Source organism: Dermacentor albipictus, chromosome 2, assembly GCF_038994185.2.
Source record: "Dermacentor albipictus isolate Rhodes 1998 colony chromosome 2, USDA_Dalb.pri_finalv2, whole genome shotgun sequence".
Classification (NCBI taxonomy): domain Eukaryota; kingdom Metazoa; phylum Arthropoda; class Arachnida; order Ixodida; family Ixodidae; genus Dermacentor; species Dermacentor albipictus.
In genome coordinates, this window is record NC_091822.1 from 149,396,297 (window position 1) to 149,409,108 (window position 12,812).

Here is a 12,812-nt window from a genome sequence, read left to right on the forward strand (position 1 = left end):
ACGGTCACTTGCAGTGACCAAGCAAGCATCTTATACTTAGGCGCTGGTGTAAAGCAGCCGTGGTGACACAATTGTTGACGTGCAAGCCACTCCCCACCTCCTTTCTTATTTTTATTTGTTTTTTAATGTATATTTTCCTTCACTCAAACCTAACGCAGTGGCCATCTTTGTATGGGACTGTGCCTCCGATGTCTCAACGGAGACTCCTGTGATTTGTTCGTGCGTGATGGATTAGTGCGTGTGGCGATCGAATCCAGCACTCCTCTATAGTCATAACTCGAGGCCTTCAATGTTATGACTAATAACTAGTTACATGTCATTATAATTAAAATGACTAGTTAATATAGTCGCTCGTTATTCAACTGCGACGATCCGACGAAAACCATTCCTGCCAAAAGTTTTGCGTGACCCTGATTTGAGTGAGTGAGTGAGTGAGTGAGTGAGTGAGTGAGTGAGTGAGTGAGTGAGTGAGTGAGTGAGTGAGTGAGTGAGTGAGTGAGTGAGTGAGTGAGTGAGTGAGTGAGTGAGTGAGTGAGTGAGTGAATGCAAACCGAAGAGGTTTGCCTGGTATCTCGCTTGTCATGGCACCTCCAGTTCAGTGCGATGATAAAGGATTTGATACACACAGGACGCGCGACAGTTGATATACACGCAACATTCGTTTGAATCGCAGCAGACACTCTATTGAGAGCAACGAAAAGTCGACAGAACTACGACATAATTTATAAAACCACTTTCGCAAGGTTTCCAAACTTGGCAATATCAACCGCAGAAGTCAACCAAGAGCGACGATGGGACGCGCTGGTCGGGAGTTCGCTCGCATATTTCGTCGCACTGTTTGGCGGGAACGTGGCGTGTAAGCATACGGCGTGACGTCATGACCGCCAAGGCGTGTAAATGCAATGAGATATTGTACACCGTTTCTAGTTAGGAAAGGGCGCTGTCTCTCACCGCTACACGTTTATTTATCTTCGTCTGTTCGTGTTTGTGTATGAGGTGCGGGTTGGGGCGACGCGAACTCATCACTTCCGTTGGGGCGCGGCATCACTACACCGTTTCCTTAGCTTTTCTCCACCTGGCAACGGCTTGGCTTCGGCCCCTTCTTTACTTTACTTTGCGGCTTTATAATAGTCTCGGGCGAGGCCGTTCGAGGCGGCGACGCCTCTTTGTATACAAATCTACAATGGCGTGCACACGTCGTCGGGCACACATTCCTGGTTCGAGACCCCCGTGTTTCTTTCTCTCCCTCTCTCTCTTTTTATTTTTCGTTCTTTGTTTCGTTTCTTTGTCGTCCTTTCTTCGAGTGCTTTCAGGGCGTAGTGACGTGCGCACACGAGTACATCCAGCCCTGATATTGTGTATCTTTCTTTCTTTCTTTCTTTCTTTCTTTCTTTCTTTCTTTCTTTCTTTCTTTCTTTCTTTCTTTCTTTCTTTCTTTCTTTCTTTCTTTCTTTCTTTCTTTCTTTCTTTCTTTTTCAAGTGAGTAACTTCATTTGGCCCTTTTAGCCGTATCCGCCGCTGGTGGATGGTTGGTGATCGGATTCGGCAACGAAGACGTTCGTTCGTTCGTTCGTTCGTTCGTTCGTTCGTTCGTTCGTTCGTTCGTTCGTTCGTTCGTTCGTTCGTTCGTTCGTTCGTTCGTTCGTTCGTTCGTTCGTTCGTTCGTTCGTTCGTTCGTTCGTGCGTGCGTGCGTGCGTGCGTGCGTGCGTGCGTGCGTGCGTGCGTGCGTCCTATTCGCTCGCACTGACAATCATCATCGATTATGTCTGCACAATTTGTTTTTTTTGTGTTCTTTAAGCATGCCCGGGCATTTCCATTACTTGACATAACGAGCAATGGTTACCTTTAATGAGTCACCAAACGTACACACGTATAAAAGCTACAGTGCGTTAAGGAAGCAGCGGTCGCTGGTGAGCCCCAGTCACTGACACCGTGTTCTTGTCTTTCGCAGGCCGCCGCCACTTGTGATCCTCGCGCGGTTGCTGTCCGCATTGCATGGCAGCCGTCGTCTCCGTCTCAAAGGTTTGCATTCCCGCTTCTCTCGCTCTTTTCTTTCTCTTCGCGGGTGCTTCTTCTATTGCTCCCTTGGCTGCAGGCGTCAGCCAGCGGAGGTAATTCACGGGTTAATCGGGTAGCCGCTCTTTAGAGCAGTAGCGTCTCAGGGAGAGCGGCAATGAAGCTAGGCAAGAAAGAAGGCCAGCCAGCCAGCCAGCCAGCCAGCAAGCAAGCAAGCAAGCAAGCAAGCAAGCAAGCAAGCAAGCAAGCAAGCAAGCAAGCAAGCAAGCAAGCAAGCAAGCAAGCAAGCAAACTGTCTAGGGGACTGAAAAATGAAAGTTAAAGTCACCGCAGAAAAAACTAAGTTGATCTGAACTACGCTGCGGCAATTATGAATAGAATGAAGTAAAATAATATAAAATAAAGCGTACTCGCACCGCGAAACGCTTGATAAACGGGAAAGGATGAGAGAACGAAATGCGGGCGGCGACTCCGCCTCGAAGTTCCCCGCAGGCTCCGACGTCATGCATTTTGCCCAGCGCCTGCTCTGGGCAAACTCGTGTTTGTCGCGGGGAAATGTGGAGTGCCGTGCATTTTTAAGGGAGCCTAATAACGAACTTCGAAAGTTTTGAGACGTTATATGCTGTGCCGTAGCGGCCCATATGCGCGAAAATGCCTTGAAATTCCTTACGTCAGTAAACTTCGTACTGATTTACTGGCGCGGGAGTTATGGTGCGAATGGTATACTCTAAGTTATATATATATATATATATATATATATATATATATATATATATATATATATATATATATATATATACATATAGATAGATAGATAGATAGATAGATAGATAGATAGATAGATAGATAGATAGATAGATAGATAGATAGATAGATATTCCATGAAAGCGGAGTGGTGTCTCTAGGGTTCGTTTTTTTGAAGTTAATAAGTCGTCGACAAGAAATTACATAAGCGTTGTATGGTCTCATCTACCCTACGCATATGACAAATCAGTGATGGTGCCAGCAGACCAGTGCTGTGCACATAGCAATTTAATGCTCCTGCAACCGCTGCACAGGGAAGAACGTGCACACTTTGTAGTTCCCCCAAAATAGTGTTGACAGTCCCCTACGTGCGCAAACTGTGTGTATGTTTTTTTTGTGTGTGTGTGAAGGGATCGTTGCATCTAAACAACCTTGGAGCACTGCGTGACGCCATTGCGACGCAGAATTCTCGTCCCGCTCGCTGGCTTTCCAAAGTGAGTCGATGTGGACGTTGCTTTTACTCGTGAACGCGAATAATGATGAACTAGCGTCAAAATGCAGTGTCAAGAAGTCGCGGGCGCTGTTTGGAGTAAAAAAAAAACAAAAAAAAAACCACACATCCTTTTTTAATCCGTTACCCCACTCAGCCCTGTGTTACCTTTCTTCAAGTGTCTTCAGCTAGCTAAAATAATATTAATAATAATAATTAAAGCGTTGTGAGCGTTAGCTCCAGCTTGCCCCTAAGCCGCTATGGTCGACTTAAGCCAGTTGGATAGCGAACGTAAATGAGCAAGAGTTCAAAATTTTGATGTAGAAAAACAGGAAGAAAAAGAAAAGGAGGAGGAGGAGGAGGAGGAGGAGGAGGAGGAGGAGGAGGAGGAGGACGGACGGACATGAGGACAACAACAACAGCACGTTCATGTCCGAAGCAGGTGTCGTAACAGTCAAGAGCGAAGCGGAAAAAAAAAAAGAAGTAATCTGTCCGACCGGAATCCCAGGTCAAGCCCATTGATGACGCTGAGCAAGAGAAGGGAGTCTCCCGTTGTGACGTCATCGTACAGTCCCGGCGCCTAGTCTCCGCGGTCTCTGTTGTTATGACCGTTAATTCTGCCGAATAAAAACGAGGTGAATGCGCTTTTAACAAGATTACGGGACTTATTTAGATATGGGCTGCATTCACCCGAAAGAAGCTGGAAAAAAGCGTAGCGTTGCCGAATTACGAGGACACCGTAAATGTTTACCCCAAGGAACGCTTGCGTAATGAGATTCAAAATTGCGGAACAAAGGAACGTGACAACGGCGCTCCTAATTAAGCGGCTTATATTTCTTTACAAATTTGAGCTCGTAAAGAAATCCCGTATGAAAAAGAAATAATAGCCGGCTATATATACGGGGGTGCAGTCTCCTTTATTGCTAAGGCGCTCCTAATTAGAAGCATCGGTTTCAGTCGTTCAGGCACGCTACAGTCGGGCTTTTCTTAAACGATCTTAAAGAAAATTTCGCTTCGCTCGGGCGGCAGGCAGTTCATTTTATGCCGCAGACTATTATGCAAAGGTCATTCCAGCATTGCGGCAATTTCTTTCTCTTTCTCTCTCTCTGTTTTAACCGGAGCTTTCTTTCGTCTTTGCATCTGCGTAAACATTTCAATATAGCATGTGAATTCCGCAGTACAGAAATATAAAAACTCCGTGATAATAAAGTATTGAGCTCTTCAGTGCCAAACATAAACATTGCTCGATGATACACATAACTGTACGCAGCGCGTTTAGTTGTGTAACATTTAATTGACCGCAACGCTAAAGCTTTTCGATGAAGGTTTGCCATAAGACATAATGTTTGATACGTGTTATCCTGTATGTGGTTACGTGTAGCGAGACACTATATTGTGTGTGCGTTCAAAGAGTGTTTTGTGTTAGCTGTCAATATGCTACCGCCAATCGTCGTTCAGTCAGTGCGCGGACCACGTGGGACCACTGTTTGTCTTCGTTCATTTCGAATGTTCACAAGAGCACAAGCGAAGCAAGGACAAATGACAGAAAGCAACGCGTTATCGTAAGGGGAAGCGTTAGCTCAGGACCAAATCTAATGCCGCCTATTCATATACACGTAAAACGCAGAACCGTTTTTCTGAGTTGACCACTCGGCGAATTTTCATGAGATTTATTGCATTTCACAGAGAGTGTTAAGTTCTAGTCACTGTAGGGAGCGAAATTTTCATTTAGGGCCGGAATCTTTTAAACGGGCTTTCGAAAATTGGTACGTGTGAAAAAAACGGAAGCACGAAGTTTACAAATTCGTAGCTCTGTACTAAGAACAGATATCGTTCTGTCAACTTCATCCATTAGAGCACACAAAGCGGACAAGTTAATTGATTTTGCCAATTTACATCTTACGTGAACTTGTTACATTGTTTGCAAGGGTTCTGCAAAAGTCCTACTCACATGTTAGTGGCCTATTTGAGCGCCACATATGCATCAGTTTTGTCCGCTTTAAATGTACTATTAGATGCAATTCACACAATTCGGATATCATATTTCATTCATGAATTACAGAGTTGTAAACTTATCGTTTTCTGATAATTTGCGATTTTCAACAATTATTATGATTATATTGACAGCTTAAATCAAAAATTCCTTACCAACAACCACTAGATTTCAACTTATTCTTTTAAAAGCAAGAAACCTCATCAAATTTGGTGCTGTGGTTGACGAGAATAATGATTTCTCCTTTCTCATGTATTTAGATAGGAGCCCCCGAGCTGGAGCTCAAACGCCTTTACCACGAAGAGCGCGGGAGCCGCAATATCTTTCCTTATAAAGGTCAGTTCGCTATTTATGTCGCGTCCCTTAGATAAAAAGGAGGCAGGATAAGCGTGCTGAAGCATAAAAGTTTATGCCTAGCCTGCTTAGATATTCATTTCAAAGAATGACGATGGGTACCGCTTGCTCAGGTCCATTGGTTCTATACAAAAGACCAAAATGTGACTCGAAACGCGTGGATTATCTCGTTAAACAGGCGAATTTGTTGTGAAATTCCTCATTGTAGTGGAGCTTCCGATGCACGTATAACATTGAAAACTGGCGAGGCCATTTTGTCTATTTTGTTTTACAGGTGGTTTCGTAGTAAAGGCGTTCATGAAGCGGCGATCAGCTGCATTCTGTTGAAAAAAAGAAGAGGCATTCAGTGAGCACTCGTTAAACAAGCTCTCCGGAACAAGAAGGGCAGTACGTTATTAAAAACTGCTATACGACCTCAAGAGTCTACCGAAGGGCTCTTGAGGTGCGCCCTGCCGTGGTTACTTAGTGGCAATGGTGTTGGGCTGCTAAGCACGAGGTCGCGGGATCGAATCCTGGCCACGGCGGCCGCGTTTCGATGGGGGCGAAATGGGAAAACACCAGTGTACTTAGATTTAGGTGCACGTTAAACAACCCCAGGTGCTAAAAATTTCCGGAGTCCGCCACTATGGCGTGCCTAATAATCTGATCATGGTTTTGGCACGTAAAACCTTATAATTTCATTTCTTGAGGTGCTTAAATTTTGAATTGAAGGAAGTAATGGTTCTGGACCGGCATTGGATAAGGACACAAAGCGCAAGGCACAAATGGACAAGCATATAAGCGCTTGCTTGCTTGCTACATTCTCAGAAAATGTGAATAAGCAATAATTAACCGACTGACACGGTAGATTAAATGGCCTGACAGCACCCACCTGGCCTCAATGTAACACGGATTGTCGACGGTGCTCGGTCGCGCTAAACGGTGTTTCCGATCACTCCCGCATGGTGAAGCGTGATCCTGATTTTGGTGAAACAGCGCAAAAGCAATGATTGTGTCGAAAAAAAAAAAGCAAATGAAGCCGTTCTTTCGCGAGGATGTCAGCAGCTCCGCCCTCCATCCCTCTCTCGTCATTTTGCGTTTCCTCATATTGGCTCCCGTGTACGTTTTGCCAGGTTTGCAATAAGCGGGATCCCCTGCCAGCGCCCTTCGAATATGTAAAACACAGGAACTTCTATCGTGACTACGGGAACATTTGATTAAACCGATATTTCGTATCAAACGATTTCGTTACAGCGAGAATTCGCTATTCAATCGCCGCGGTGGCTTAGTAGCTATGGCATTACGCTGCTGAACTTGAGGTCGAGGGTTTCCGGCCATGGCGAACGGGAGTCAAAACGCTCGTGTGGTTAGATTTATATGCACGTCAGAGAACCTCAGATGGTCAAAATTGGTCCAGAGTCCCCTGGACTCTGGACCTCTGGAAGACTAGAGTCGTTGCAGGGGACTCTGGAGTCCCCTGCTACGACTTGTCTCGTAGGTAGGCACATCGAGGCATTGAAACGCGCAAAACCCCAGAAATACCTAAATTTGAGCTCAACGTTCACTGTGTCAGAAAAAGAGTCAACAGTCGGTGCTTAATAATAATAAAAGAGACGGCAAACAACCGTAACGTAAGCAGCGGCCGCTGCTACGCTCCGTTTTTTTTTTCTGCTTACACGTGTCTTTACATCACCCGCTGTGTAGTATGCTGAACCAAACATTTCTCGTGCTCAGTTCACCGTATGATTTATTTTTCATAACGCACCGAACGTGCACACTCTGTAGATCACCAAACCACTCGTTCTGCGCTTATTACGTCTCTGCTCTTCTTTCTTTCTTTTTTTTTTCAGAATCGCTCGGTCTCGTTCTTCCCGTTCAGGTCGTGTTTCTCCGCGCACTTAAAGAGGCTCTTGGAACAGGAGTAGCGAACGCTTCGAAAAGCAGCAAAGAGCGCAAAGAAAGCGATGTGCGTTCTGTTGTGACGTGGCGCTCCTTTGCCCCGAATCGATCTGCGGATGCCGCTCTTCTTCCACCGCGTATTTGTTGCTGTTCTTGTTGCCTCGACACTTATATATTGGCGTGCTCTCCTCGTCTTCGTCTTCCTCTGCATCCCGTCCCTCTAACAGCATTCTGGAGACACTCTCGAAGTCGCCGCTTAGCGTTTTGTTGTTCATCTCTCCTTTTGGTATTTCTCTCTCTCTCTCTTTCTCCATTTCTTCGCGTTGACGTCCGCACTCGTTGGCTGTTTCCTCGCGGCCCTCTTCCTACTCATAAATTTTGCGCTAGTTATCTCGGATCCAGCTGACTTCACGACTTCCGCTCCTCCGACAAAAATGCCGGCTCAGGGATGTCTGTTTCCAGAAGGTAGGGGTTGTCTGTGAAGAGAACGGCTCATTTTTTTATTTATTCATTCATTTGTGCCAGTACGCAGAAAGCATGGGCGCCGATGGCTTTTTTTGATAGCTTTGCTCTTTGAACCGTAGCCACATGAGTGAACGTTGCTGAATCTTACCAATTCTTAGCCTTTCCGTGAACTTACCAGAGTTAACGGGATATTGCAACACCGGATAACGTGGATAGTAGCAGCGCTGGTACCGATATCTTGTGCGGCTTTATTGAACAAGAACGCGTTAGAAAGGTGCTGTGTTTCTTGTGTGAACGAAATGTTTCGGCAATGCGATTGACTATTCGATTTCACAAGCTTTTAGCTTCCAGCACAACTTTCTAAAAGCAAGTCAAGTTCTTGATTTAATAGGGTCACGTATTTACTGCAGCTGCGAGTGGAAAAACGCTCATGCGCTTAGATTTGGGTTCATATGTTGGGATAGGACACATGATCATCCTGAATTCCAGATAAGGAGCCTGTCTCGGGAAAAAGGTTCAGAGGAAGGGAACAACACGGGCCGCTGACGCTGGGTTCCGGTCCCAGGGCTACAGCTATGGGGCACGTGTGGGTATGGAGTACGTGTGCGAGGCCGCTCTACCGTTTGAACGCCAGGAAAGCGTCCAGAACGCACCGCTGCTATTAGCCGTTGGTCGGGTCCACCTCCGACATTTGTCCTCCATCAAAGAACGCCAGGTGCGGTGGAGATAATCCGGCGTCCCCCACACATGACGTGCCTCGTGACCGTATCGTGGTTTGGGCACGTAAAACACCAGAATTTGATTTTCTATTTTTTAACCGCCTCCCGTGTCAATGTACGAGCCCTCGGCAGCTTACACACCGAAAAGGAAAAGGAAATGTGTTCAACACTGCGCATCACAGCGGGCGCCGCAGCGGGCGAGAAAGTGCAATCCACGATTTAGCCACGGCCGTAGCCAGGACCGCCTGGAAGCGCCGTCATTGGCTGCATCCGCTCCGACTGCGGCAGACGGCCCGAACCGTTTGCTTCCGCCGACAGGCGTCGAAGCAGACGACAGTGGCCGCAACGGGGCCTTCTGTAAACAGGGTTAAACGACTCGCTCGTTGAGGAGCTGCTCGGCCACTCGCGACTGCGGCGTCTGGCAATGCGGCGCCGAGAGTTTGTACAAATTGACGCGGAGAGCGCGCGCACGTCCTGAAAGTGAGCTGCAGCGCAGTTTCTGCAGCGCCGCTGCAGAAACTGCAGCGGGCTCCTCGCGCAAGTGTAACGGTCGCGAAGGGTGGGAAACACGGGAACTTTTGGAGGGCGTAAGACGGCACAGAGTTCTCTGTACTAAAATTACTATTCACGGTTTCTTTTTCCATACGAAACTGTGAATCTTTAAAGCTTTCCGATCGGGCCGATTTCTGCCAGGTACACTGTAATATAATGTACACCCTAAAAAGTGAAAAAAAAAAGGTGTAAATCTATCTATACCTCACACCCTTAGGGTGTCCGTTATATAGACAACACCCTAAGGGTGTGAGTTATAGACACATTTACACCCTTTCTCACTTTTGAGGGTGTAAATTATTTTACAGTGTATTTGAGCAATAAATCCAAAATCCGCCGCTCTTTTGAAGGGCCGGGCATTGGACCTATATATAAGATGCTGTGGAACGTTAATGCATCGCGGCAAATCGTGTCCGTTTGTCGCTTGAGAGAAGCCTAAATTGACCCCCCATCTCACTTGTAAATATTAGTGTTAGGTTCACTTGCGCGTTTCATATTCATTTTTATTCTTTTTTTCTCGCTCTCCCCTGGAATCTTTTAATCACATTCCTCATCCCTATACAGAGTATATAGCATACCAGCGGTCGTATGCGCGCAGCAAAAATCTCTGTTTTTTCTAATAAAGAGCCTCTCTCTCTCTCATTCTCACTGTACACAGTAAAAACTATATGTACCCCTAACGCAGAAACGCTTTTATGAAACAACCTCTGGATCAAGTTGAGTGACATTTGTAGCATTTGGGATAGAAAGTTCAATTCTAGTGATTGTTGGAAATGCGTTTTTATATTTAGACCTGAATATCTTTTTTTAGAAAAATTGCCGGAAGTTGGTACGATTGAAAAAAAAACGAAATACAAATAGAAGCGCGAGGTTTGCAAATCCGTAACTCTGAAACGAAAACGGATATCGCAATTCTGTAAATTGCATCCGTTAGAACATCCAATGCGGGCAAATCGGATACAATAATCCACAGCTCACGAGAATTTGTTACAGTGTTAACGAGGGTGTTGTCAAAGTATTACTCACACATTATTGGTATATTTCCTCAAAGCTACAGAGAAACCGGGGCCATAGACTAACACAACGCTGCACCCAAATAATCCGGTTGTATACAACGGTGTCGAGACAATGCCAAGGGCCGCGGCGGGGGCGACTCTTTCTGTTTGCGTCTGCAGCCTCTCGTGAGCGGGACTCAAGTACCTCGGAATAGAAGAGACCCCAGCCGTAGTGGGTATCAGGAACCGGGTCATCGTTGTCTTCGTCGCGAGGCCTTAAAACCACTTGGCAGCGATCCCGCTCGTCGAGGGCTTCGCCGACGTCGCCGAAATAAAAAGCCAGCATCCTGATCCCGCGGGGGGGTCCTCCGCGTTGAGACGCTGCGAGCGCCCTGTGCTTAACCCTCGCGAATCCTGGGGACGCTTTACGGCTTTTACTCGGGACCGCCGGATGCCCGAGAAGTGTTCAGAGCCCTTCTTAAAGAGCGCGGCTGGTGGAGTCATATACGCGAAAGGCCTGATGCTGGCGCTTCGTGCATCAGAGCTCGTGGGGGTTTGTTGAATGCAGTTCGTAAAAAAAAAAAAAAAAAAAAAACGAGACACGAAGACGAAGGAACATGATTAAGCCGCTCGCTGAGATAAAGACGGCCGCTTATCTCGCTTTCGCAGCTGCGCGGGTGTACGTATCGCCCGGCAAAGAAATGAAAAAAAAAAATACCGCGCAGACCACTGGTACTCCAAAAAGAAAGAACAAAGAAATTCAGTGAATTTGTAGCGGTGAATGCGAAAGAAAGGCTTTAGCATTACGTTGCACTTCTTCGAGGTGCCGGATCCGTGAGTTAAGCCGCGTTCACCACATTGCAAAGTGTTGTTCGGGAGTTCCCGCGACACACGTCCTGCCTATTCAAGGAGCACAGCGCAATTGACCGTGGCGCGAAAAAGACCAGCTTCAGCTGCACTATATGTGACGAACGAGGAGAAAGGAAACCGATGGGCCCGATTCTTTGTCGTATCATAAGCAGCCAACAACGACACGAAGGACCGCGCACGGGGAAATTACTTGCGCTTATTGATTGAATTAAAGAAATGATAGCTATTGGAAATGAAAGGGGATGAAAAACCAAACTGGCCGCAAGTGGGGTACGAACCCACGTTATAGCAGTACGATTGCGACGTTCTTACCATACGATGCTGATTTGCATTAATTTGTAATTTCTTTAAATTTATTAAAAAGCGCAACAAATTTCCCCTATGCTGTCCTTGCATGGTGTCTGTTTCCTTCTTATGATATATATATATATATACATACAAAGGAAATGCCGGTATAATGTACCGGTATACGTTTGCACACGCAATCTTCACATCACAAGAATTTTTAACATGCCGCATAAATATAGGACATAGGAAATGTATACCGTAAAAGCAATGATTAGTTGCAGACACAGCACAAAGATGTGCCAACAGCTGCAAAATGGAATAGTCAGTCATAAAAAAATATAAAGATAAATAGAACCAGCAAAATTTCAATTATTCAGAAATATTTTACACCGAACGCTCGCCTTAAATTCTACAGCCCGCGCACAGTAGATACAGGCAGACGTTCGCGAACGCTGATTCATCGTGTGCGCCTTGGTACTGCGTTCAGAAGGCACTTTCGGCGTAAAAGTTGTCGCGACGAAAGTCTGAAATTTTCTTACAGCCACGCTCAACGCGCATTACCTGCTCGTTAACTGTGGAACAATCATTCGCAGTTTGATTCGCAGTTAAATCAATCCGCATTCACAGAACCGTCGCAATTCGAATAGCCGAGATGCGAAGCCTCCGTGCCGCGCCACTGGCGGCCCTCGTGACGTCATCGTTCTAAAACCCCTTAATCTTTGTAAAGTAGCGACACTCTCTTGCTCCGCCTTCACTCCTCCTCGTTTCTCCTGTCTTTCACACTCCCTCCTCGACCGTGGCGCCACCTACACTGCTCGAGCGTAGCAACGGTGCCAACATGCGCTCCTCGCCGCTCCGTAGACGCTTCTCGAGCAAAAATGGCGCTGATACACGGTGCGAGGGCCCACGTGATGCTATCAGGCCAATAGCGACGCGGCGTCGGTCTCGACCAGAGCGCGCGAGGAGGAGGCGGCATTATTCAAAGCGTGGCACTACTTTACGAAGTTTAAGGGACCATATATCGTTCTCACACACTGCCAGAGGGCGCTCGCTATTTACCCAGCACTGGATAGTATAATAGCAAGAGCTTAGTGGCGCAACCCGCCGCCCCATTCCAAAGGGAACGCTCATAACATCCATCCATCCATCCATCCATCCATCCATCCATCCATCCATCCATCCATCCATCCATCCATCCATCCATCCATCCATCCATCCATCCATCCATCCATCCATCCATCCATCCATCCAGAAGTTGCCTTGCATGCTGCTTCGATTCATGTCTACTCGCATATAGGCACAACGCCGCGGCCACTCACAACACCTCCCGAAGAATCCAAGCGGGAAGCTAAATCTCGCTATTTAACTTTTTTCTAGGGCGTCGCAGTCAGTCGGCGGGAGTGCGATCTCCGCGATTGTCCCTACGCGTCCCAGCGTCGCCGCGGCT

General features: G+C 46.7%; 1 protein-coding gene across 2 annotated transcripts in view; it reads left to right on the plus strand.

Moving 5' to 3' along the window:
• LOC135899814 (bromodomain-containing protein 4-like) overlaps positions 1–12,812 on the plus strand; it is a 395,916-nt gene that overhangs the window by 220,131 nt on the left and 162,973 nt on the right. For both annotated transcript variants that reach the window (XM_065429162.1, XM_070534101.1), the window contains exon 3: positions 1,953–2,023. Coding sequence is in view for 1 of the 2 variants with exons in the window: in XM_070534101.1 (XP_070390202.1) it covers positions 1,997–2,023 (27 nt within the window). In the remaining variant the exon portion in view is untranslated. The remainder of the gene's footprint in view (positions 1–1,952; positions 2,024–12,812) is intronic.